Below are 25,889 nucleotides of genomic sequence, written 5' to 3' on the forward strand. Positions count from 1 at the left end.
GGTCAGACGAGATGATCATGATGGTCCCTTCTGGCCTTAAAGTCTATGAATCTAATACCAATATCAGACACAGTAGCTGTGTTCCCTGAGTTCTACCCTGATGGGGGAGCGCTGGGCCGGGAAAAGGGCAGCTTCTCAACCCTCTCTCTGCACAACGCAACCACACCCCCTTAACTCTGCCCCTGTGGGGATGGCAATAGGAACATCACAGCACCTAGCCCACCCCAACCAGACCTGCCATCCTCTCTGTGCCCAGCACAACTCCAGCTCCGCACCCTGTCCACACAGCCCACCAGCCCCTTGCTGTGCTCTATGCAGGGCTTGCTGCTGCTTGTCACAGAACACCCAGGGCAACGAGGCTGAGGGAGGGGTAAGGTCCTGCCAGCCCCCAAGGGACACCTGAGGGTAGGGACCAGAGCGACCAAGTCAAGGTGGTGGGGTGGGAAGCGTCACCTTAACTCTGCATTTTACAGTGTTTGAGTTTTGAAGAGTAAAACCCCATTTTCTCTCTATTTCTGCACTGCCCAATTGAAATACAGTTCAAACAGGACATGGCCGTGAGGAGGGCTGCACCTTGGAAAGCCCTGGACCAAAGAACCACAGCGAGCGCCAGGGCACTTACTGGGGCAGGGTCCATTTCTACATGCTGGCCATGCAACCCAGGGTAGGGAGCCAAGTCCCCCTAGCACCCCGGCAGAAGGGAGAGCCGTTCAGAATGATATCAGGCACTTGTAACCAGACGGGGTCAGGACCCAAGCTCACACGTTGCCCACGCAGTACACAGCAGCTGGCTCTGCCGGGTGTAGCGACTGCTAGAAAACAGGTCAGGGACCGTCCTTCCTCACCCCCATCGAGGGAAGGTTCAAATAAGGACTAGTCCTTTGAGAGCAAAGCTGGCGAGAGCTCAAACCCTCTCCCCACACCCAGCACTGTGCCTGACGCCCCAACAAAGACTTGGGTTCAGAGCAGCTTTGGTAGGCTCAGCCCTTCAGACAGCTGGAAAAACAAACCCAGGCTCCTCCATGGATGAGAGCCATAGGAGTGCCTCTCGCCCAGGGAAAGGGCAGGGCTCAGGAGAGGCAGCATCACCCGGGGTAGAGCGCACTGGGCTGGGACTCAGGAGACCTGCGTTCTGAGCCCAGCTCTGCACAGGCCTGCTGTGGGACCGTGGCTAAGTCACTTCCCCAGCACGTGCCTCAGTTTCCCCTCCCACCCCTCATCCAATAGGCTGCAAGCTCTTTCTCTTACTACGTATATGTACTCTGCCCAGCAGAATGGGGTCCTGAGCTCCCCTCTGAAATATTCCTTACAGACAGGACTGCCCACCCCTTCCCAGTCTAAGCCCCTCTTTCCAGGTGCTGATCACATTGCTGGGTAACTACTTGGGATGAACTTTCCACGCTGGGTCCCTGCCTCCTGCTAAGATTTTTCTTTTTGGCAAACGAGCCAAAACAGTTCAGGCATTTCCACGCATGAGGCGAAGGGGAAAAACACCTTGTTTTGCCCATATTAAAAACGTATGGTGGCCTTTTTGACCACCTGTAGTGCCCCTCTGCTTTGGAGCAGGGATTGAAAGTTGGAGGGAAGGGGGGAAGAGGCTTTTGCCATCCTTATGAAAAGACTTCGAACCAGCCCAGTTCACACATGCTCCTTAGGAACTTGCTTGAGTTTAGCAGCTAAACTCCCCAAGGATTCTGTCACCACTGAGCATGCTCCATTCCCTCGCAGCTCCTAGTGCTGCCCAGACAGCACATGCCCCAGCTCCCAGCCATGCTTTACCCAGGACCAGCTCTAGGCACCAGCAAAGCAAGCACGGGCTTGGGGCGGTACATTTCCAGGGGCGGCATTCTGGACACCCTTTTTTTCCCCAGAAAAATCCACCAATGTACAAAAAAAAATAATACGTGAAGATCAAAAAAATCTCCAGTAGTGCGATAGGAGCATGACGTGGAAAATATCATGTCACGCTGTGACACGGTCACTCAGTGTGAACATGTGTAAATGTGTAAACGTTAACGGTTATTGATTAATTCAATCAGGAATCACGATTACTTGTGTGTACTGTGCCGCCCTATCAGCACCATTTGTGCCAATTTCCGAGTTGCGTTGGTTGCCAGTGGTTATAGGGCAAAAATGCGGGGACAAAACCGAAAACGACTTTCCGGTGCTGCCTACCGGCAACAAAGAGAGAAATGGCAAAAAGAATTAGAAAAACTCTCTCGTACTTCATAAGTATTTTTAAAAAGTCGACAATCAAGGAGAAAGCTCTAAGCAATGCATTGAAAGTGATTATTCATCAGCTGATGAAGACCAATCAAACCAAAGATTATCTTTATCAACTGATAAAGATGAACAACAATCTGACCAAAGATTATCTTCGCTAACTGATAAAGACAAACAATCACAATCCATCCAAAGATTTACTTCTTCAGCTGAAGAGTCCAGAAACGAAGAACTGTTATCCAAATCTAAAACTGAAGAACAATTATTGGAAGGTGGCGACACTGACATAGGATCAGATCCAAGTACATGGCCGACAGTAATTACTGACGCAATACTAAAGATTATTGTGAAAAAAAGTCCTTCAAAACTAGATCCTACATTTGAATATCCATTTAATGAGTCGAATAGTTGATTTATGCCATCCAGTATGAAGAAAAAAATGAAAAATGGGGAACAAATTAATTGATCGTGGTTATTGTATTCACAGACCAAAGATGTAGTTTTTTGGTTTTGGATGGAGCTAGAACTTCCATTGAAGACAGATTTTATCAGTTGCATGGTCACTGTGAAACTTTTGAATTTCCTGTACGATATTGGAAATATTAAAAAGCAGGTTCCCAACGACGGCCTCCTGAAGCACTGCCAAGACCTGCATTTAGCGCTCAGTGCTGATAACGCTGCTGCCATTGACGGAGTAGAACTGTATGAAGAATTAATAGCTTTACCTGGGCTCATAAGTCCTAAAACTTCTCCTCGAAAAGTATTAGAATTTATAGCAAGAAATGATTTTTTCACTCCAAACACAGCTCTAGCGTTACACGTTCTTTTACCGTGACCCGTATCAGTGGCTTCTGGCGAGTGCAGTTTTTCAGAACTGAACTGACTAAACCATTATTTGAGGTCCACCCTGTCTCAGAATTGTCAGTCAGACTCGCATTCCTTTCCATTGAGAGTACCACTGCAAACAATTTAGATTTCACTGAATTATTAAGATGACACAAGTATGAAAACCAGAAAAATTCAGATCCTATAAATTCTTTTAATTTATGCAAAACCGGGCACATCGGAAGACAGTAACGTTTTTCATTAGCGTGTCGTTGAACCCAAATTCTTTGTAATTGTGATTTTGTTAAAATTAAATGAGTACACTCGTAGGAAATTGCTTTATTTCACTCACTACAAATTCTCTGTTTTCATTTTTTTTTTAATTTTAAACAGTCAAAACAAAACAAACCAACCAAAAGCCATTGCAAAGTGCGAACCTGTATAAAAGCCAAAAAAAGGAGGGAGGGTCCAACATTTTTTTTGCTTGGGGCGGCAAAAAACCTAGAGCTGGCCCTGGCTCTACCCATGGCTATGGGCCACTCAGCAGGACTGTCCCTGCAGTGTCTGCTCTGGGCTGGAGGGGGCCAGGATCTGAGAGCAGCGAGCCGGTCTCTCCTGCGCACTCAGTGCCCTCCCCTGCTGGCACCCAGGTCGTGGGGAGCAGGAAGGCACCTGATTCCAATGCAGAGGGGACACTAGCCAGACCAGGAGAGGGGAAGGAGGGAGACTGGGAGGGGAGGTGGGGGAGGCTGAGCGAGGAGACTGGGAACCCATGAGGAAAACGGGGTGAGGGTGGGAGGAATACTGGGAGTTGATACGGAGATCAGACAGGGAGTCGTGGGGGGAGACTTGACTGTACAAGGAGCCTGGGACTAGAAACCAGCGGCGAGGTCTCGGGTAAGGAGAGAGATCTGACAAGAAGCTGGGGTGCAGGAGAACTGGGACTGGCTGGGCAAAGAGGCTGGGAGGTGGTGGAGGAAGACTGAGATTGGAGGAGGATCCCGGGGCTGGATACTAGGGTTGGGAACCAGCGTGGGGGGCAGGCAAAGAGCGGGACGGGGGACGGTGACTGGCCGCACAAGGACATTGGAACTAGATGTGGAGAGGGGGAGAGACTGCGAGGGTGGGTTTAGTGGGCCACCCACCTCCCATGCCCACCTCATGGCCTAGGATTATGGTCCAAGTAGCCTGCCTCAGTTTCCCCTCTTGGAGCATTAAAATAAAACTTCATTCGGGATTTTTTCTTGGTCAAAAATACTCCTCCTTGGGGCATGGGTTTAGTAATACAAGCCACACTGCCACTAACCCTCAAAATACCAGTCAGTATCAGTTCCTAAATCCGCACATGGTTTCTTTTCCCCCTCCTGGGCCTTCCTAGTCTCGCCCCTGCTTGTCCTGGGACAGCTCACCTGATTCCAGGGTCTGCCCTGCAAGAGCCATTCCTCACCTGCCCCAGCTCCCCCTCCATCGCAGCCACCTGCTGTAGGGCAGTCCCTGATTCAACCCAGGCTTCCTCTGTAATCCCAGCAGTCTATCCCCAGCCCTCCAGCCTGTGGGGTGAGTCAGCCTCTTACAGGGGGTCATTGGGAAATGGCCAGCAAGCCTGGAGAGGGAGACTAGGACCATCTGGGCCAGGAGAATGGGGCTGGGCCAGTGAATGAAGGGTGGGGAAGAAAGAGCAGGAAGGAGATGGGGCAGGAGCCAGGCTTTGGGGCAAGGGTGGGGGGAACAGGTACAAGAAGCTATGCACAGACCACTCCCCTCCACAGCCTGGAACTGAACATCTGGGAGTCTCACCGGTCCTCTGCTGTCAGCAAATAGCTGTGAAAGCCACCAGCAAAAGTGGTCTAATCCCCCACTAGTGCTGGTCCACATGGAGGATGACAGCCTACGACTGCTAGCAGTGACTCTGTTAGCTCAAGTTGCTGAGGTCAGTGGGGTGGATCTGAAGGGTCCAGCCCTGCTGCTGACCCATGGCAGGTCAGTCCGATTCCACATAAGGGAATTTATTTTTTTCAGTGATGAGCATCCTAGAAAGGCTCATCAGGAAATTAATCATTCTGGCTTCAGCGGAGGGGTCGAGCAGTGGCTGGGGTCACACGCTGCACCATGAGACTCGCTGCTCATTAGGTGAGCGCCACCCATCCTGCGCGCTGGCGGAGACCAGGCCCTGGGGAAAAGGCAGCACACGAGCATGTACAGACGGTCATAATGCAGGTGCCCAGAGGGGCCGTGTTAAGGGTGCGCAGGTAACTTAATACTGGCATGTCCTAACTTCTGAGTGCTTGACTTGGCAACCGAGAGAGGGAGAGTCTCTGCACATAGTACACCCAGCCAGCGTACAGCAGAACGCCGGCAGACTGGCCCTGAGAGCCCTCGGCGTGACGCGTGGACAGCTAACAGCTGCAGGGAGAGAAGTCAGGCCAGCCCGACAGACTGACCATGTGCTTGCCGAGCTCTGCCTAGCACGATCTGTGGCCCCCTTCCAGCGCCCTGGGAGCAGGGAGGCTCCATCCCACGCGATTCTCCCCATTGGCTCTGGCTCGTGCTCACAGATCGCAGGGTCAGACGGGCCCACTGGGGTTAGCCAGTGCCCAGTCCAGGCCATCGGCCTTCCCTAGCTGAATTCCCGCCTGAGCTAGAGCAGAGCTTTAGAAAAACAGCCCAGGCGGACTTAAATATTCCCAGTGATGGTGACTCTCCCACCACGGTCTTCCCTGCTGTCAAACATCTGCACCCTAGTTCTAGTCTGAATGGGCCTCGCATCAACCCTCCTCAAAGCTCTGGTCCCAATGCAGGTACCAACAGACTGTGACCAAGTCACCCTTAACCCTCTCTGGTTAGCCACCCAGACTGAGCTCCTCACGTCCTGTCTGGGCCCCCCGTGTGCCGTGGGGCGCTGGCTGGCTGGCTTCCCCTGCGTCTAGCCCTTCTGCTGCATTCAGCCAACTCATCCTGTCAGTAAGTCCCGATTTTGACTCCCCCAACCCCTGCTGCATTTGCCGTACACCTGGATGTCACGTGGCCAGCTCAGGTGGTGTCCAGGTTGGCCGGGGAGGCTCCTGGGGCAGGGACCCCATGACGAGTTGCAAAGAGCCAAGGGTGAGGAGCGGGCAGCAGGCACCCTCCCACCAAGCCTGCTCAAAGCAAGCAAGAGCCCAGACTACCCCCACCTCTTGGCGCACAGGGCAGGGGACACATGGGCCAGACAGCCCCACACACTGGCTGAAGGCTGTGGGGTCCACCCAGTCCCTCCAACCATAGTCCAGGAGGTCTCTGAATCTGGTGGGACCAGCCAGGCCCATTCTTAGCAGCCACGGCGGTGACTCCCTGCCCTCAGGAGCAAGCCCATGCTGGCATCAGTACCAGCAGCTGGCTCCGGCGGGGCACAACCTGTACAGGGCACAGCTAACAGCGCCACGAAGCCCGGCCTCGGGTGCAGCGGCCACGAGGAAGCAGCACAGCCGCCCTGCCCCCAACCGCTGTTTCAAAGGGGAGGCACCCCCTGCAGGCGATTACTGCGGAGCGGGGTGCAGCTGGACAATACTCCCGCTTGATCTGAGCAGGCAGGCTACAGTGCCCCCGGGGAGCTGCCAGCTGCCCCCTTGGGGGTCCCCCTCAGCTGCTCCAGCCCTTCTCTGGGCACAGCGTGGCCACCCCCAGCCAATCAGCTGCCACACACAGTGGTTTGAGCTGGATTTATTTCAGGTTCATGCTGCCAGCCTCCCCCAGCAGCACGCATGAGTGTGAAACCAACCAATCAATGCACAACACAACACACAGCGACCCAGCTGCTGCCCCTCTCTGCTCAGCCCAGGGCGGAGGGCTGGACTAACACCTGGGGGCTGCAGGCGCAGCAGGGCGGGCGCTGACCAACAGGAAGGGGCTGCCTGCAGCAGGCACACGGCTGGGCAGATATGAAGGAGAGTCCTACAGGATCCCAGCTTTGCTTGCAGGCACCACCAGTCTATTCCTGGGCATGCCCACAAACAGCCCCGCTCAGAGCAGGGCAAGGCCCCCCGACCCAAGGCTCCGACCACTGGCTGCAGGACAGACCCTCCCTGCTGCTGGCGAATGGGCTCAGCAGGCAGGACACGGAGGAATACTCAGTGCCACGGAGGGACTGAAGACAGAGCCCCAGGAAGTGCCACCCCAGCCATCGCCCAAGGGATCTTTCAACCACAGCCACATGCATAGGCCGTGATGCCAGGCCCAGCACTGCAAACTCAAGTCAGGACTGACACCTTGAGCCCAGACCTGCACCCTGGCACAAACAGGCGTAAGCACCCAGCCTGGCCAGCCAGCCCCCATGTGCCCAGCCACACTCCCCCCTGGGGCACGCAGGGCCCACTCAGACACCCGCTGCTCTCAGTGCTCGATGCCACACTGCCCCCTGCAGGCGTGGGCTGGGCCCTGGCCAGCCATCTGGCACATGCTAGTTTTCCCGGGGCTGGGTGCAGAGCAGGTCTCCTCTTCGGGCCCAGGGCAGTGGTACCCTTCTACGGCGACCCGTGCGTCAGGCTGTGCATTCATCTCCTTCTGCCAGAACTGCCATCGAAAGCGGGGCCCGGCCCGGCCCGGCCCGGCGTCCAGCGCGGGGCTGCGCTGCACTCATTCTGCTCGCCGGATGAACCAGATCTCATTGCGCCGCTGAGGGATGCTGGGATTCTCATAGGCAGCCACCATGTAGTTTTCCCGCAGCACGGTGTCTGTGGAGCCCAGCAGCTCCCAGAGAAGGCGGATCTCCCGGAGGATTGTCTCCTCTGTCGTCACCCCGTAGAACACCCTGGAACAAAGGGAGCGGCCACAGCCACAGGAGACCAGTCACCTGGCAATCTCCCCCATGCCAGCCCCACCCCAGCACGCCCCAATCCTCCCACCCTTCTCCTCCTCTCCCTCAGAGACCTTTCCTCCGCCCACACCGTTCAGCTCCTTCCCCCGCTGGGCTCAGAAAACTTTCCTCTCCCCCTCCCGCAGCCTGCAGCAATGGCAGGGGTGGGGCTCACCTGGTCAGGACGCGGAGCGGCTGTCTCTCCACGATGCGGATGTCAGGGTCTGTGGGGAGAGGGGGGTCGGGCTGGAACTCCCCTGGGAGGTAATAGGTAGTGGTGACGTCCCGCAGCAACTCTGTGCCCTCCTCGCTCAGGTGGATCTCGTTCACCACAGGCACCGTCATGCCCAGGTAGCGGCCTGCAGGGAGGCAGGCACAGGCCGGCAGTGAGAGGGCGCCTGAGGGGTGGAGCCAGCCCCCCGCCCCTCACCTTCCAGCACGCACCTGTGGAGTTCTCCTTGCAGATGTAGCGCATGAGTTTCATGAAGCCCATGGAGATGCTCTGTTCGTACATCGGCTCCCCCTTGGTGACGCAGGCCCACTTCCCCGCTGGGTACAGCCGCTCCTCGCACTGAGACAGGCAGGGAGACCAGTCAGTCAGAGCCAAGAACAGGGCAGGAGGCTGCCTGCTGATGACAACACCCCATCACATGGTCACTACCCACCCCCTACTGCCAGTCACCAGGCGGGGAAAGAAAGCTCCTCTGGGCCGTGGGCCCTGGCCACTAGCGCTGTTGGCAGAAAGAAAGGGAGACACATCCCAGCCGTGTGTGGCCAAATGCAAGCAACGGGGTGGCACACCCAGGAGCATGGGCCTTAAAACTGAGGAGTCCCACTGCTGGAGGACATAGGGCTTGTAAGGGGTCAGGCTGCGGGGTAATCCAGAGTCCTCTGGGTTGTAAACGTTACTCCAGGGACAGGCTGATCTGAGCCACGCAAGCAGCATCCCCTCCAGCGTGACGCTGCCTGCCGTGGACCGGAGTCTTGGGCTCACACAGCTCACAGGTCTCTACTCTGTCTTATAGTGCCCTGCAGGATGCGGACAAAGGGCACTAGTACAGCCCAGTCAATGCCAACACAGCTGGGTAGCTGGCAGGTCTCACCTGCGCTGCAGCCTGGCTACAAACCTAGCCCAGGTGACTGGTGCTTTATCCCCAGGGAAGGACGCGACGGCTCCAGCCTGCTGCTCTTGCCAGTGGCCACAGTTGCTCCCTGGCAGCCCAGATTCTAGTGAGTGAAAGACTATTCCCCACCCTTCTCAGGGAGCTGGGACAACCTGACCGTCACCCCAAGCTGGGTGCACCAAGACCCGGGCAGATGCCATGACTGTGCTACAGGATCTGCAGCAGGCATGGTACCATCTTTCGATGCCCTGGCCCTGATGCCGGGCTCAGCATCACAGCAACAGCACAAGGCCACTGGCCAAGCCCAGCCTCTGCCCGGTGCGGAGGCAGCCCTGGGCACCCGTGGGCGCCTTGGCAACCCCAGCCCGGGACAGTGGTGTGACAGAAATGCTGCTGTATGTAATGAGAAGAGGACTCCTGCAGGGACTGCTCTGTATTAACCAATAACCCTCATCTGGTCCGATGGCATGGACATGAGAGATGGGGAGTTGCTGAGAACTACGAACGCATTGATCTAACCTGGACTGGGTTAGGGGATGTTCACTAGACCCCAATGCTTGAATTCAGCGGAAGGCAAGGCAATGGCTTCCCAGCTCACAATGCCAAGGCACACACTGGAAAGCCAATGGGGCAGCTGGCAGCTTCACAGATCCTGGGTCTCGTCTCCAAGGTGCTGCAAACCTTGTCTTGCCAGGCTGGGAACGCGCACCCCAGAGGAGAGTGAAGAGGAGAACCCCTCGTGGAGGGGAGGCTGTGGCGAGCTGGTGCCTTGCAGGGCTGGGAAGAACTAGTGCCGCAGGCCACATGCTTCAATGTTTCCGATCAGTTTGCTCTGAAGTGCTTTCGTTCTACATAGCAGTGCTCTGCTTCCGGGGAGCTGCTGCTTGCTAGTTCCCACTGGCCTTGCCCGGAGGGAAGGACCTGCAGGACCCAGCCAAGTCAGACCTCCTAAGGTGAGCACCATTGATTCAGTGCTGGGTGTCAGTGCCGTCTGTGAGAGAGAAACCAACGTTTCCCCGACCAGTGGGCGGGCGGCCAGCTGACACCTGGAGGGGTGTGTGGGAGAGGTGCAGCTAGCCTGAGCACTGTGACAAGCTGCCCACCCTGTGCCAGAACCAGTGGTACCCCCTTCCTGGCTCAGAAACAGATGCTAGCTGCAGCAGGTCAGGAGCGCAGAGAGCTACAGGAGTCAGATGGACCTTCCAGAACAGGACCCAGGCAGAGCAGATCCTGGTCAAGGGTAAAACCCAAGATGAACCAAAGAGCTTTGGAGTGGTCAAAGAACAGACCAAGGGAGGGAGGCACGCAGAGGCTGCTGGGGAGCAGAGTGAACCCCAGTGTGCAGAGGGGGTTTCATGGATAAGGCAGGCCCACTACGCTCGAGGTAAGGAGATCTGCACACAGACACTCACTGGGTGATGGCCCTTTTCCCTGGGTAGGCTCCAGTCCTGCTGTGGGGAACAAACCCTACTGGTCACAGCCCCCCAAGGAAGGCTGGCAGGTACCCTGGGCCTAGACTAAGTGTGGGAGAACGGCAGGATTCCACCTGGCACGAGGAGGCAGTGCAGGGTCTGTCAGCTGTGTGGGGCACTCGGCAATCAGCAAGGGCTCGACGGTGCAGCTGGCCTGGAACGGGGACATCAGATGAGGACAAGAGAGAAGTCTGGCTCCAGCATCAGCTGCTGGATCTCACTGTGCCTGCTGGAATGGGGAGCACTCTAGGCCACGTGCTTCGGCCTCAGCATTGGGCACCACTGCCCTAGAGATCCCAGTGCTGCTCATGATGGGCATTGCGCCACTTTGGTGAGCAACGTCTGCCAGTTGATGGGGCATGACCATTGGCACCGCCCTTGGTTGACTCAGACAGACTTTAATGCTACTTACACTGGGCACAGAATCACCTTGGCTCTTGGATCTCCAGACTTAACAGGGCCAGGCCCATGGCCCCTGACTCAGTCAGGCCATAGGGATTCTGGGCTCACAGTGCCACTTATGGCAACGGAACCCTTGAAAGGGTTAACTCTTTCAAAATGATCCCTCCACTGGGTTCCCATGGGCCTATGGGCAGGGGCACTGAGGCAGAGCTACTGGAAGAGGGGGCCTTGCGCTGTTCAGAGGTAGAGGCCTGGAGTCAGCCAACTCTAGGTGGCACAGGTGAGCGAGGATCAGCTGATTCCCCGAAAAGAGCAGGGGGAAGAGAGAATCCAGATGGCAAGCTTGGGCGGGTGGCTCATAGAAGAACCCTTCCAGCTGGGGTTTTCTGTTGGGAAGGAGGCAAAGTAGGCAGACCAGGCCTGGTGTCTTCTCCAGCAGCAGACAGTGCCCAGGGCGAAGGCGCTGTGCCTAGCGTAAGGCTGGGGTGGAAGAATTGTTTCCTTGTCAATGTCATGTCACTAGTCTAGACCTCAGTGAAGGGGTATTATTGGATAGAAAAGCCTGCAGTTTATTTAAGAAGCCCCTTGAAGGGGGTAACTGAGGCAGGCCACTGAAGAGTGACCTCAGGCACGTGAGGGTGCTCGGGAGGACACTGAAGCAGTCAGCAGTGCTGGGGCCTCTGCAGACCCAGATGTACAGAGTCCTCAGTGCCCCTTGGGTCGAACACACGGCCACTCTAACTAGGGGTTCTCCAAGGTGCCGGAACCCTGGCACTGACTTGTCAACCCCAGCAAATCTGGGGACCTTGGTGCACATTTGCTAGGCATGGAGCCGCTGTGGCTAGGGGCTCCACACGTGCTGCTAGACTTACACAAACTATAACCTAGTTAACTGGGCATAAAAAGCCACCCTGATCAGCAGGGGCTTAGGCAGCCTTCCCACCTCTGCAGGGCTGGGAAAGCTGACGGGCCCCAAACCAGGCCAGCCCAACAGGCAGAACGGGACACCGGCAGGGAAGCACCAAGGACAGAGCACGATCCCGGCCTGCTGCGCCCTCAGCAGTCCAAGGGGGCCACTGCTCCCCTTCCAGAGCCCTGCCCTGGTGGGAGGGAGGGCAGGCTGGCTGGCCCGAAGGCCAGGGCTCTCCGCGGGAGTCAGGAAGCTAGCAAGCAACCCACACAGAAAAGCCCCCAGAAACTACACTGACTACTGGAGACTACACAGCACCCTCCTGAGTGGGGCAGAGGGGAGGAGCCGGAAAGAGAAGCCCAGGCAGGCATGGAGGCAATGCTGGAGGTTAGCAGGTTGCTGGAAGGGTCTCCGATGACGAGGGGAGCAGAGTGAGCACCTAATGGGGCTAGAACAGGGCTGGGTGGCTTGCCCAACACTCCCCGTACAATGATAGTGAATGATGAGAGGATGGGGGGAGGAGGAGGGTGGTCCTGCCTTCTTTGGGCAGGAACAACAGGAATGAAGTGACCCTGGACATGTGCCAGGCTGCAGGGGCTGGGGCATGGAAAGGAAGAGAATTCCTGCAGCCATGCTCAGGGAACTCAGGCCAGCGGGACACCAGGCTCCGCAGGACTGGAGAGACACTACCCGGAGCTCTGGTGGGTCAGCAGGACACACGGCAGGAGCGTGTGAACCCCACGCCCCTCCCATAGACCAGAGAGGGGCAGGAAGAGGCAGAAGCTAAAACGTCAGGTGACCCAATGGGCCAGAAGCAAGGGAACGAATGCCAAGGTGCCCTTACCTGAGCTGGGCTCCTCCAGTCCCGCCCCAGCAGCCTAGGTGACAGGAAGATGTTACCCTGTTCGCAGCATCTCCCTCCCCCTCTTCCTGTCTGTTCGTACACTCTGCTAGGTCTTGGCTTCCGTTAGACCTGGAGCTCTGCGGAGCAGGAACCGTCTCTCACTCTGTGACCGGGCATCATTAGGGTACAAGACGGGCAGGGCTACATGACAAACTTGCAGCGTGTCTGTGAAGACAGCTCTCCCGTCGCCATGGTAACTCCAGCTCTGCGAGGGGCGGGAGCTGTCCACACCAGCGCTTAGGTGGGGATAGCTGCGTCGCTCAGGGGTGAGAGCCCCCAGTGCAGCGAGGCAAGCTTGGATTGAAGCAAAGCACCGGTGGGGCATTATGGATCCTGGGGGCCCTGCGCTGGAGATGAGGGGTAGCAGGAGGAGGGCCCAGGACCAGGGCAGGGACAGGATTTGGGCTGTGGTTGTTTGCAAGACCAGGGACCCCAGCGTGCTGTGTGTAGGGAAGGGGCTCTATGCACTGTACAGAGACACAGGGCCAGCAGGGGACTCCACCCCCACACACTTCCACAGGAAACGGGCTGTGGGTATGAAATCTGCCCATGCCCAGAGGACGAGTCCTCACCTTCTCATGCTGCAGCAGGGTGACGTAGGGCACCGGCTCACGCACCTGGCTGTGCTGTGTCATCTGCATGATGGGACCCGCCATTTCTGCAAAACCAAACAGACAGGAGAAAAGGGGCCTGCACGGCGAGCACAGCGTGGGATGGGGGAGGGGAGAAATGCACAATTCAGAGCAACAGGGACCCCGCAGCCCGAATACCAAGTCCTGGGAAGTGCGTCAATGCTGCACCCTGGCGGCGACTGGACACACCCCCAGCCCAGGAAACAAGCTGGCCTGTTCCCTTAGCAGCTGCAGCTTGCTCGACCCAGGTACCGTTCGGGGGTAACCCTGAGGTTGGATCCAGGTGCTTCTGAAAAACACACCTGCTCAGAGGCGCTTGCTAGGGCTCCCCCGGCCCCGAGAAGGGCCTACACGAAGGAATGACTATCGCCGACATACAGGACTAGCCTGCTGCATGCTCACCATCACCTCAGGCAGCTGCTCCTGGGGCCTGGCCCACCCCCAGTCTGTTTAGACTGGCAGCCCTTTGGGGAAGGAATCCTGGCTCCAGGTCTGCCCGCAGAGCACCTAGCAGTCAGCACAATCTGCCACTGTAATGCAAGACGTGGGCCAGCAGGGCCACGCTACAGCTGCTCTGCGTAGCTCAGCTGTAGCCAGCCACAGCAGTAGCAGATGCTCCCCTCTCCGGCGCTAGGGAGGCCACAGCCACGTTCCATGGCCCAGAAGCACGTTTCGGATCAAGAGTCCAACAGCTGGCTTTGCCTTTATTCTAAGGTCCTAGAAAGGCTGTTTACGCTGCTGTACTAAACAGAGTACAACCGCCAGGGCCAGAGGTCAGTGGGCGCACGCTCAGCAAGCGGAGAGTTACCTGGCGGGAAGGAAGGTTGATAAAGCACAGGTGGGCAGGGTGCATTCCCATTCTATTGGCCCTGCCATCCCCTCCGTACGTGAGCCACAGTCATCGGCCCCTCTCAATTGGGCACCAAGCGTCTGTTTGCTGAGGGGTTACTGGACAGGCTCCGTCACTTATTTCTGAATCGTACCTTTGCGGGGCTCTCGCTGGGGAAGAGATGCTGCACGCTCAGCTCTGACTTGCCCTCAGGGCATGTCTACTGTACAAAATTAAGTCGACCTAACTTACATGGGCAGAGAGCCACCACAGTAATTACAGTGCTCATGCGTGTCCACACCTTGCTCCTGGTGTCAGTGGTGTACGTCCTCACCAGGAGCACTTGCAGCGATTGTACTGTCAGTGTGGGGCACTGTGGGATGGCTCCTGAAAGCCAGCAACTGTCAACGTAACCAACGCAGAGTCAGGCCAAGGGTCAGAAGCAAGGTGTAGGGGCAGGACCAGAGATGGCACAAGCATCAGGAACGGAGCTAGAGTAAGGCAGGAACTGGGACCGGGCAAGGGACCGAGGCAGGAACCTGGACCAGGACGGATGCCAATCGCAAGAGACAGGCAAGGAACGGGATCCGCTGCACCACCAAGAGGGAGTTTACACAGTTGCTTGGACCCCACTCCTTACCTGTCTCCTTCAATCTGCGTCCAGCCCTGTTCCTGCTCTGCTCCCAGGTCCTGCCTTAGTGCTGCTCTGTGCCTGACCCATGCCTCTTCTCTGGGTCCTGCCCCTCCACCTTCACTCCTGACCACCGGCTCCAGCTCTGACCAGATTCCAATGCTGGACTCCTGCTCTGACCATTTGCCAAGACCACCTACATCCCGCTTCATAAGATTTGCTTGGACAACCCAACCTGGGTCACTTCCTGGCTGAAATAATGGGTGCAAGCCAAATGGGCAACCCAGGCCTTGGCCTCCCGATAGGACTTCCTGGGGGGCCTGACCTGCGAAGATTAGTGAGGTGCTGCTTCATCTGTCTCCCTTGGTGGTGATAAGGGAGTATCCGAGACTTCGGGCCCCCAGAGCCCCAGGTTCTAGACCCGCTGAAACCAGGGACCGGACTCAGCTCCTTGCACGCATGCTCAGTCTCTCGGGCCATAGAAACCCTGTCAGCATTGTTAAGCCCTATAAAGGAACTGCTAGTTTCATATTTTCTGGGCCACTGGGCTTGGAACACTGTCCTTGGAGGGTCAGCTCCTCCTAGGGAAGCAGCCAGGAATGGGCCACACAGAATTGCTGGTGGAGAAGGCTCCACCTCTGCCAAGGCTTCCCTTTGAGGCACTAAATGTGTTGGAATTTCTAATTGTGGGGGTGGGGAAGGAACTCAGCCTTGCTCTCACCTTGAGGAAGGGTCACTTGGTGGGTGCTGGCCACTGTTTCCCAATGAGAGAACAGCCTGTTCTGTTCTTCCCCATCCATTGGCTCCTCATCTTCATCAAGGGACTCATCGTCCAACCCATTGAGGTCCTCCAGGGTAATGCGAGCCATGCCAACACCACAGTTCCTGCTGCAGGGGGAGAAAAGAAAAGAAGCAGTGTTTAGTGCAACCCTGAGAGCAAGGGGGCACAGCTGGTGCCCACCGCATGGAGAGGGGCAGCAGTGTGCGCTCTAGAAGAGAGGGAGTTGCAGGTTTGGAGAGGTACACACCAATACAAACAATTCTGGGGTGAAGAGAGGGGGCAGGGCCTGGTAGAGGTTCTCCTCCCTACGCCCTCCATTCAGCCCCCGAAGAAGAGTCACCTGAGAAGCTGAGGACCAGATAGAAGAGTCAGCAGAGACTGGTGTGGCTCAGGTGGGGGAGTAGAAATGGTGCAGGCAGTGCCAGTGACTTCCTGGCTGGTAGGGACTCCAGGAGGATGGTGAACTAAGGTCACCATATTGACACAGCCCTTGGGATTATTAAGAGTCCCGGAGCTGTGATCAGAACCCAGAAGTCCTGAGTTTATATCTGCCGAGATACTTGTACAGTAAACACTCGTTAGCAGCAATTTATTGGTGCGCTTTTGCTATGTTGCTCCTAAGCAGCTGGTGCTGTTATGGGGGGTGTCGCCTGACCAAAGGCAACCTGCTTTTTCTGATACGTACAACAGCTACAGTACACACTAACAATTACTGCTGCTACAGTATTACTGTAGTACGCCGCCTGTACGTTTTAAACACATGCTCAGTTCTCCATGGTGCCTTAAATATTGTACCAAGAAAGCAATATGGAGTTAATGTTATAAAAGCATCAAGTTTTATTTTTGTTTTAAGATCAAACATCAGCCATGACAACAAACAGCCTTTTGGTCTTGTAAACATTTTTTGTACTCGCCCTTAACTAATACTTTGTACACGTTGTAAGTCACTGGATAAGGACATCTGCTAAGCAAATTAATAAATAACAACAGTAATACTGTAATAACCTAAAAGTATTATTCCACATCAGAGTGTTTTCTATTCATACAGAGAGTATCAATCTGTACGTTAATTAAGCATGGACAAACTCACTCATTTCAGGTGAAAGAACATGGAGAAGAAGCGGAGCAAATTAAACAAACCCGGTTTTGTTTGGAAGATGGGACTCAATGTCCCATAGACCCTGTCACCAAGTCCCGCTACCTGGGAAAAGCGCCAGAGTGCATGCAAAGCCTCGAACAGCTCGGAGTCTGTCAGACGTGGAACTTCATCAAAATCGTCCTCACTCTCTTGATTATCCTCTGAATTATATGTTTCATCAACACAAACTCGTTTCTCTGGCCTTGCAGCCGCTGCAGTGCGCAGTAATTCCTCATCGGGTAGCTCTCTGAATGTGAGCAAATCCTCATCCCCAGCAGCTACTAAGAGCTACCTCTTTTTCCACGTTGCCTGGAAGTGGAACATCGTTCAGGGGGGTCGCCAAAGTCTTCAATAGACTCATCTCGCACACCTTCCACTGGCACAACAGATTTGCCTTTCCTGTAACAATTGGAAATTGTTAGTCGGCTTTACATCTTGCCAGGCTTCAGCAACAAGATGAATACAATCTAGCACATTTACAGTTTTCAGGCCTGTCTGAACATCTGTGCTGGGGTCCACATCAGGAGCAACAATAATCCAGTTTGCGATTTTTGATTGGTAATGTCCCTTCATGTTCTTAATCGCACTGTGAGCCATAGGTTGCATCAAAAAGGTAGTCTTAGGGAGTAAGAATTTGAGCTGAATGTTAGTGAGAACCATTCCTTGGGGTTGTGCAGAGCAGTTATCGAGGAAAAGGCATATTTTACAGCTCTGCAAGCAAAGCTGATAATCCCACTTTTTCAACCAGTTGATGAAAATGTCACCTGTCATCCAGGATTCGCTGAACTGACATAATTGAAGGGAAGTTTACTGAAATCCTTCAGAAGCATCTGGGTCATTTTGACTTTCCGATCACAAACAGCAGGCGTTTGTCACTCCCATCCACGTTGGCACAGACGAGCACAGTTATCCTTTAAAGCTTTCCCTCCTCCTAGCTTTTCATTTTTTTCCTACATGTTGTCCTCTGTCACAGAGCCCTTTCAAATAAAGTCCTGTTTAGTCAGCATTGTAGATGTCAGCTGGGAAAACGTGAAGAAATTTTTCACACTGCCAATGCTGGTTTGTCCGGTGTTTTTCGCCATGCTCTTTTTTGTAAGCAACATTGAAGGATTTCTTCCATCTGGTAAACAGACCGTCACTTGCCTTAAAATCATTCAATCCAAGTGAAGCAGCAAGCTGAAGGGGTTTTTCCTTGATTTCAGGTCCAGCTAGTTGTACTCCCTGCGCCATATAAAGGGAAGCTAGTTGACACCAGAGGCTTTTCCTTCATGCCCACGCTTACATCAGCTATTCGATTGTCCGTCTTCATATTTAGCCAAAAGCTTATCCTTCTGCTTCCACATTCTGCATACAAGCAACCTGTGCAACTCCCACTTGACTGCAACTTGGCTTTGAGTAGCCCCCAGAGCTTGGCAGTTGTGGATAATCTGTACTTTTTCTTTCAGTGAGAAATGGCTTGGCATTTTGTCTGTTTTTGCCACAAAAAACTGATGCAAGCAAGCAGAGGATGACACATCACAATCTCATAAACGTTGCTCCATTGCAGTGGCTCTCAAACTTTTGTACTGGTGACCCCTTTCGCATAGCAAGCCTCTGAGTGCTACCCCCCCCTTAGAAATTAAAAACACTTTTTTAATATATTTTAACACCATTATAAATGCTGGAGGCAAAGCGGGGTTTGGGGCGGAGGCTGACAACTCCCACCCTCCCATGCAATAACCTCCCGACCCCCTGACGGGTCCCGACCCCCACTTTGAGAACCCCTGCTCTAATGCGGCAGCTGTTACCGCGTGGACAATTCACAGTCGGGAAAGCGTTCCCAGGCGAAATGTCGCTCGTAAGCGGCGGGTGCTCTTGCAAGGTGTTGCTGCCAACACGCATCTACTGCGTCTCCAGCACAGACGTATCCGAGCAGTTCACAAACATTAGGTTTACCTTCCCCGCTCTCCTGTGGGGCAGAGGCTGGTGCCCCATTTAACAGATGGGACAGGGAGACAGAGTGCGACTGGCGGAAGCTCTTGGAGTAAGCCTTGACCTCCTGGCTCCCGCTCCCCTCCGCGAGCTGGGACGAGGACTCAGGGCAGCTGATCCCGAAACAAACAGTGACTATTTAGACATTTGGCCTAATAAAATCACAGCAACGGGGTTTAAAGGCCAGCCCTTGTAAACGAACAGCCCAAGGCCTCCCGCGCATGTACAGCGCCGAATCACTCGTCTGAAGCAACCATCCGCGTGAGATGACCCGAGCCCGTCCCGACCCGTCCCAGACACGGAACCGCTGGCTCCGGGGAGAGCCTCTGGGCTGCCGCGCCCCCGGGCAGCGACTGGGCGAGCCAAGGACGCTCTGCGGAGCTCAGCCCACAAGGCGTCGGCAGGAGAGGCCCCGGCTCGTTACCCGGCCCTGCGGGGACTCCGGATTCACGCCTAGGCAGCCTAAGCGGCCCGCCCGCCCGCCGGCCCCGCCGCACTGCAGCAGGGAGTTCCGCAGGCCGACCCCGCTTGGGGCAGGGGAGAGACAGAGCCCGGCCCGCAGGACTGGGGCCCCACAGGCAGCGCGGGGGGCCGGAACCCAGGAGTCCGGGGCGCTGAGGCCAGGCCAGGCCACCGGGGGGTCAGGGGTCACAGGACCCCGCTGGCCGGGGTGAGGGGGCCCGTTACCTGGCACTTCCCGCCCCGCGCCCGACCCGGAACTTCTCCGGCCTGAGGTCACCGGCCCGGAAATCCGGTGACGATTCCTGCGTCCTGACGTAACCCTCATGACGAGAGGGCGGACGTGTGACGCGGTGCCCCGGACGCGAAGCGGATACTTCCGGCCCCGCCCACACCTGACGGGATCAGTACGGGGGCCTCCGTTCCAGAGGGGCGGAGCATGTGGCAGTGGGAGGGGCCATCACCGGGTGGGGGGGAGCGCCATAGCCGAGAGGCGCTCCCCCCATCCCATTGTCCCGCCCCATCCTCCTGTCCCGCCCCCATCCCATTGTCCCGCCCCCATCCTCCCGTCCCGCCCCCCATCCCATTGTCCCGCCCCCCCATCCTCCCGTCCCGCCCCCCATCCCATTGTCCCGCCCCCCCATCCTCCCGTCCCGCCCCCCATCCCATTGTCCCGCCCCCCCATCCTCCCGTCCCGCCCCCCATCCCATTGCCCCGCCCCCCATCCTCTCGTCCCGCCCCCCCATCCTCCTGTCCCGCCCCCATCCCATTGTCCCGCCCCCATCCTCCCGTCCCGCCCCCCATCCTCCCGTCCCGCCCCCATCCCATTGTCCCGCCCCCATCCTCCCGTCCCGCCCCCCATCCCATTGTCCCGCCCCCCCATCCTCCCGTCCCGCCCCCATCCCATTGTCCCGCCCCCATCCTCCCGTCCCCCATCCCATTGTCCCGCCCCCCATCCTCCCGTCCCACCCCCATCCCATTGTCCCGCCCCCCATCCTCTCGTCCCGCCCCCATCCTCCATCCCCATCCCATTGTCCCGCCCCATCCTCCTGTCCCGCCCCCCATCCCATTGTCCCGCCCCATCCTCCCGTCCCGCCCCCCATCCCATTGTCCCGCCCCCCCATCCTCCCGTCCCGCCCCCCATCCCATTGTCCCGCCCCCCCATCCTCCTGTCCCGCCCCCATCCCATTGTCCCGCCCCCATCCTCCCGTCCCCCATCCCATTGTCCCGCCCCCCATCCTCCCGTCCCACCCCCATCCCATTGTCCCGCCCCCCCATCCTCCTGTCCCGCCCCCATCCTCCCGCCCCCCATCCCATTGTCCCGCCCCATCCTCCCGTCCCGCCCCCCATCCCATTGTCCCGCCCCCCCATCCTCCCATCCCGCCCCCCATCCCATTGTCCCGCCCCCCCATCCTCCTGTCCCGCCCCCATCCCATTGTCCCGCCCCATCCTCCTGTCCCGCCCCCATCCTCCCGTCCCCCATCCCATTGTCCCGCCCCCCATCCTCCCGTCCCGCCCCCCATCCCATTGTCCCGCCCCCCCATCCTCCCGTCCCGCCCCCCATCCCATTGTCCCGCCCCCCATCCTCCCGTCCCGCCCCCATCCCATTGTCCCCCCCCCATCCTCCCGTCCCACCCCCATCCCATTGTCCCGCCCCCCCATCCTCCCGTCCCGCCCCCCATCCCATTGTCCCGCCCCCCATCCTCCCGTCCCGCCCCCATCCCATTGTCCCGCCCCCCATCCTCCTGTCCCGCCCCATCCCATTGTCCCGCCCACCATCCTCCTGTCCCGCCCCCATCCCATTGTCCCGCCCCCCATCCTCCTGTCCCGCCCCATCCCATTGTCCCGCCCACCATCCTCCTGTCCCGCCCCCATCCCATTGTCCCGCCCACCATCCTCCTGTCCCGCCCCCATCCCATTGTCCCGCCCCCCATCCTCCCGTCCCGCCCCCATCCCATTGTCCCGCCCCCCATCCTCCTGTCCCGCCCCATCCCATTGTCCCGCCCACCATCCTCCTGTCCCGCCCCCATCCCATTGTCCCGCCCACCATCCTCCTGTCCCGCCCCCATCCCATTGTCCCGCCCCCCATCCTCCCGTCCCGCCCCCCATCCCATTGTCCCGCCCCCCCATCCTCCTGTCCCGCCCCCATCCTCCTGTCCCGCCCCCATCCCATTGTCCCGCCCCCCCATCCTCCCGTCCCGCCCCCCATCCCATTGTCCCGCCCCCCCATCCTCCTGTCCCATCCCCATCCTCCTGTCCCGCCCCCATCCCATTGTCCCGCCCCATCCTCCTGTCCTGCCCCCCATCCCATTGTCCCGCCCCCCCATCCTCCCGTCCCGCCCCCATCCCATTGTCCCGCCCCCCATCCTCCTGTCCCGCCCCATCCCATTGTCCCGCCCACCATCCTCCTGTCCCGCCCCCATCCCATTGTCCCGCCCACCATCCTCCTGTCCCGCCCCCATCCCATTGTCCCGCCCCCCCATCCTCCCGTCCCGCCCCCCATCCCATTGTCCCGCCCCCCCATCCTCCTGTCCCATCCCCATCCTCCTGTCCCGCCCCCATCCCATTGTCCCGCCCCATCCTCCTGTCCTGCCCCCCATCCCATTGTCCCGCCCCCCATCCTCCCGTCCCGCCCCCCATCCCATTGTCCCGCCCCCCATCCTCCCGTCCCGCCCCCATCCCATTGTCCCGCCCCCCATCCTCCTGTCCCATCCCCATCCTCCTGTCCCGCCCCCATCCCATTGTCCCGCCCCATCCTCCTGTCCCGCCCCCCATCCCATTGTCCCGCCCCATCCTCCTGTCCCGCCCCCCATCCCATTGTCCCGCCCCCCCATCCTCCCGTCCCGCCCCCATCCCATTGTCCCGCCCCATCCTCCTGTCCCGCCCCCATCCCATTGTCCCGCCCCCATCCTCCCGTCCCGCCCCCCATCCCATTGTCCCGCCCCCCATCCTCCTGTCCCGCCCCCATCCCATTGTCCCGCCCCATCCTCCTGTCCTGCCCCCCATCCCATTGTCCCGCCCCCCATCCTCCTGTCCCGCCCCCATCCTCCTGTCCCGGGGAGAGCCTCCCCCGGAAGGGGTTGGTGGCAGTCTGGCCTGGTCATGCTTATTAGAGCATGGCAATGGTGCTCATTAGGGTAATGATGTCAGCATGAGAGTGGCTGAGACAGTGTCACCAGCCCCAAATGATCAAAACTCATGAGTCAGGCCCAAGAGCGGCTTAAAAGTCATGACATTTTGAAACAAGTAACCAATGTGGGTTCTTTGTATTTGCCTTCTGATCTCTGAGCCTTTAGGTCACATTCAAGCTTTAGGTTTGAGCCATTCAGTCATGTTGTCAAGCTTTTCCACAGCCACAAGGGCCAAGCCCTCTTTTGAACAAAGGAAGCTGAGCTGCTCCTCTACGCCCATGATTCCAGGAGTCAGAGCTTTGTAAAAACCACCGTAAGACTTGTAGTAAAATCAGGGGAGTTGGCAACACAGCGAGGTTAGTCAGAACTAGAGAGGACTGTGAGGAGCATCACAGGGAACTAATCCAGCGAGGAGAATGGGCAGCAGGATGGGAAATGAAAGTCAGTGTTGAAAAATCCAAAATAATAAACACAGAAGGGAATAATTGGAACTATTCAGACATGTTACTGGATTCTAAATTAACTGCATCAGTTCCGGAAACAAACCTAGGCATCACCGTGAGCCGCTCAGTGGAGACCTCTGCTCCATGTGCAGCTCTGCTGAAATAAGCAAACACTGTTTGGCTGCAGAAGGCGCGGGATGGAGAATAATATGGAGTGTCATGAAGCCATATCAGAAATGACTATGACATTTCAAACCGGCACAGGGCACTCCATTTCATACCGGATATTACAGAAGTAGAGGGGTTGAGAAAAGGGCAAGGAGAATGATCAGGAACTGGGCAAGCTCGCATATGGAGACAGCTTGAAACGACTGGGATTGTTTACTTTAGAGAAGAGACAAGAGGGAACATGATCCAAATCTATACAGTAATGACAAGACCGAGAGGGGAGATAGGGAGCTTCTATCCACCTTTTCTCTTAACACAAGAACAAGGTGACAACGGTGTTGAAAGACAGCAAATTCAAAACTGGTAAGAGGAATTTCACATAATGCACAATTAGCCCGTGGAACTCACTGTCACATGATGTTATTAAATCCCATTTAGTAGCACTCATAAAAGGCATGGGCATTCATTGGATAACAATAATATGCAGAGTTATAATAATAAATACCGAAAACCACTGGAGTTTTGGAAGGACTATAAACCCTAATGCTTCATGGCAGAAGCCAACCTCTAACTAATCGGGTTAGGAAGAAACTTTCCCCGGGGCAGGGTATTCCACAACTGCCACCGTCAGAGACAGGCGACTAGACTAGATGGACCCCCCCAGTTGGATCCAGTATTGCATGCTGAATTTCTTTTGTAACTCTACAGCCTGCACCTGGGGAGTTCAGGATGGAAAGCTGGAGAGACCATCAGGCATTTCACCCCCATGTGTTTAACACAGACAGCAGCTGAGCGCAAGGGATCTGCAGGCAGGCCTAGTCTTCCCTCTCCCCTTGGCAGCACGGTTGAGTCTGCAGGCAGGCCTAGTCAGGGGTCAGGCTCCAGCACCTGGGGCTCGGCACAGATGAAACACGAGAGCTTGTGGCTAGCAGGCCCGGGCGTTAGGAGTGGAGCGGGCCAACATTTTTCAGACAAAACTTTTTTCACCAAATAATGCATGTTCGGAGCGACCAAACCATTTCACAAATTCGTGTCCAATTCGCCGAATTTTTCATCCAAAAATTCAGAAACAGTCAAAATGTTTGATTTTTTGATTCAAAACAACTTTTTGTTTCAAATGTTACTCCCCTTCTATTATTTTTTTAAGGTAAAATCCCGCAAAAACCAATCATTTTTGTTTGACCCAAACTCTTTTTTTTTTGGTTCAGCCACTGAGCTCTATAGCTTGGAGCCACATATAGTCTGTATGTGTTGGTGTGCAGCCAGCCCTCCCTCCTCACTGGCTTGGAGGCTCTCACCACAGTCACTTCGGTGATTTTTTATTTCATAAAATAAAGTACCGCAATCAGAGATAAATCACGGGTAACAATGACCCTGCCAGCTCCCCCAGTGCCCATGCACGGCTCTCTCCATGCTAAGGCAGACACAGGCAACACAGCCAGAACAGGAACTGGCCTCCTAGGACGGGGGCGTAGGGATCGGGACACATTCCCAATGGGATCAGCCCCTGCCCTCGAAGCCTGGGCTGAATCACATAGGTGAACTCCCCGGGAAGGTCGCCAGGTCGCCATGACCCTTCCAGCCTCGTTCTCTGGTTCCCAGGGAGCTGAATCGGAAGAACCCCAGTCCTGGGCACTGGGTGGTGCTGAGGTCGAGGAGAAGCTGGTAACTAAGGAGAAGGCAGTGCAGAAACGGGGTGAGCCCCTCACTGCAGAAGGAGCCCGCAGGTCTGCTTTAGAGGAGCACACACACAGCCCCTGCCTGGGGGAAGGGCTGGCACCAGCCCCAGGGAGTGGAGATTCTCCACCCCTCAGCTCCAATAGCCAAAGCCACAAGTAAGTGCTGCTGGAGCTCATCGCTGAGCAACCAAAGCTCTAAGTGCTGTCGCCAGGGCCGCTAGTCCCTGGTAAGTACCAGGCCCAGGCAGGCAGCAGGCAGGGGAGGCTCGGTGTTGTCTCGTGGCCATGCAGGGGCACACCTCTTCCAGGGGCCGGGTCTGAGACAGGGGAGGCTGGAGCTCCGGCTGCGGTGGAGGAGCAGGACACGGCTCGGAGCCTGGAGCAGCTGGAGTGTCAGGCAGTGCGCGATCCTAGAGGCGGTGCCGGAGCCACAGGGTGCAGTCAAGCAGCAGGAGCATCTGAGATGGAGCCAGGAGTTGGTGCAGAGAGGAGCCCGGAGGCGGGTCAGTTGGAGGTGAGCAGGGAGCTGTGAGAGGGCAGATCCACGCTGCTGACACTGAAGCCTCTGCTCTCTGCCAGGAGGCCCGGGGAATCCTGAAAAACAAACCACACTGTCCAGGATCCCACATCCCCGGCATGCAGGCCCATGCCCGGACAGCTTCCGCTCAGTCCCCTGCCCTGCCCAGGGGAACGCACTGGCTGCCCTGCTCTGAGCTGAGCTGGAGGGGCCATGTCCTCTGAGCTCCCCCAGCCAGACACCCGCAGCAGTAACCAGTCAGCTTAGCTCATGCCCCAACCCCATCTCAATGGCATCACGTCTTGTCTTCACAGTGACCATGAACAACAACATCCCAGGAGCTGCTGGGGGAAGCTGGAGGCTTTGGCACCTGTGGAGAGGCTCAGAGGGGACGGGGGCAGTGTGGATTTAGCACATTAACCAGTGGGGGGGGAGGGGGGGTTGCTAAAGTTATCATCAGTGAATACATTACTGTTGACATGTGACTGGCATCGCTAGGCTCCAGAGTCACGAGTCCATCAACAGCAATGAGTCAGTTCAGCCCTTTCCGACCTACTCTTTCAGGCTGCCAGCAGACCCAGGCAAGCACACGCAGGGGTCACGCTTCTGCCACGTGTAAGGTTTCTTCCAACAACACGGGCTTGGTTTTTAATGAACGCTCAGACTCCGGCAAACAGTTCTGCAGCAAACCTCCCATCCATGGAATCGTACAATCCAACCCGGCGCCGAATTCACTCACTGAATTGTCCCAGACACTGGCGCACATGGCCCAGGGCTCCTTTCAGAGCCTGTCGGTGCTGCTCCCTAAGTGGGCACAGG

General features: G+C 56.9%; 2 protein-coding genes across 10 annotated transcripts in view; both read right to left on the bottom strand.

The window, feature by feature from the left end:
* Window positions 1–6,731: 6,731 nt before the first annotated feature.
* Window positions 6,732–19,499, bottom strand: LOC125633292 (heme-binding protein 1). 3 transcript variants are annotated; one of them, XM_048842382.2, is made up of 7 exons: window positions 18,638–18,998; window positions 16,766–17,101; window positions 15,505–15,671; window positions 13,264–13,349; window positions 8,324–8,450; window positions 8,055–8,238; window positions 6,732–7,834 (listed from the first exon to the last, which is right to left on the bottom strand). In XM_048842382.2, the coding sequence occupies exons 2-7, from the start codon at window positions 16,786–16,788 to the stop codon at window positions 7,660–7,662; spliced, it is 762 nt and encodes a 253-aa protein (XP_048698339.1). In that variant the 5' UTR covers window positions 16,789–17,101; window positions 18,638–18,998; the 3' UTR covers window positions 6,732–7,659. The 3 variants fall into 3 exon arrangements, with proteins under 3 accessions (XP_048698339.1, XP_048698340.1, XP_048698341.1); XM_048842383.2 differs by lacking the exons at window positions 16,766–17,101; window positions 18,638–18,998 and adding an exon at window positions 19,361–19,499; XM_048842384.2 differs by lacking the exon at window positions 16,766–17,101 and having other exon boundaries at window positions 18,638–18,994.
* Window positions 19,500–23,068: 3,569 nt separating this feature from the next.
* The window catches only part of KLC4 (kinesin light chain 4), a 49,779-nt gene continuing 46,958 nt past the window's right edge, over window positions 23,069–25,889 (bottom strand). For all 7 annotated transcript variants that reach the window (XM_048842374.2, XM_048842377.2, XM_075127296.1 and 4 more), the window contains exon 16: window positions 23,069–25,147. In XM_048842374.2, coding sequence (XP_048698331.1) covers window positions 25,058–25,147 — 90 coding nt within the window. In that variant the 3' untranslated portion in view covers window positions 23,069–25,057. The remainder of the gene's footprint in view (window positions 25,148–25,889) is intronic.

The sequence above is a fragment of the Caretta caretta genome, chromosome 3 (assembly GCF_965140235.1).
Source record: "Caretta caretta isolate rCarCar2 chromosome 3, rCarCar1.hap1, whole genome shotgun sequence".
NCBI lineage: Eukaryota > Metazoa > Chordata > Testudines > Cheloniidae > Caretta > Caretta caretta.

What these genes read in the sequence shown, in the direction of transcription:
- LOC125633292 (XM_048842382.2), bottom strand. Translation starts at nt 16,788, where the DNA reads ATGCACTCTGGCGCTTTTCCCAG. An exon ending in CACTCTGGCGCTTTTCCCAG is followed by an intron (nt 15,672 to 16,765) that starts GTAGCGGGACTT and finishes CTCCCCCTGCAG; the next exon opens with CAGGAACTGTGGTGTTGGCA. An exon ending in CCAAGTGACCCTTCCTCAAG is followed by an intron (nt 13,350 to 15,504) that starts GTGAGAGCAAGG and finishes TTGGTTTTGCAG; the next exon opens with AAATGGCGGGTCCCATCATG.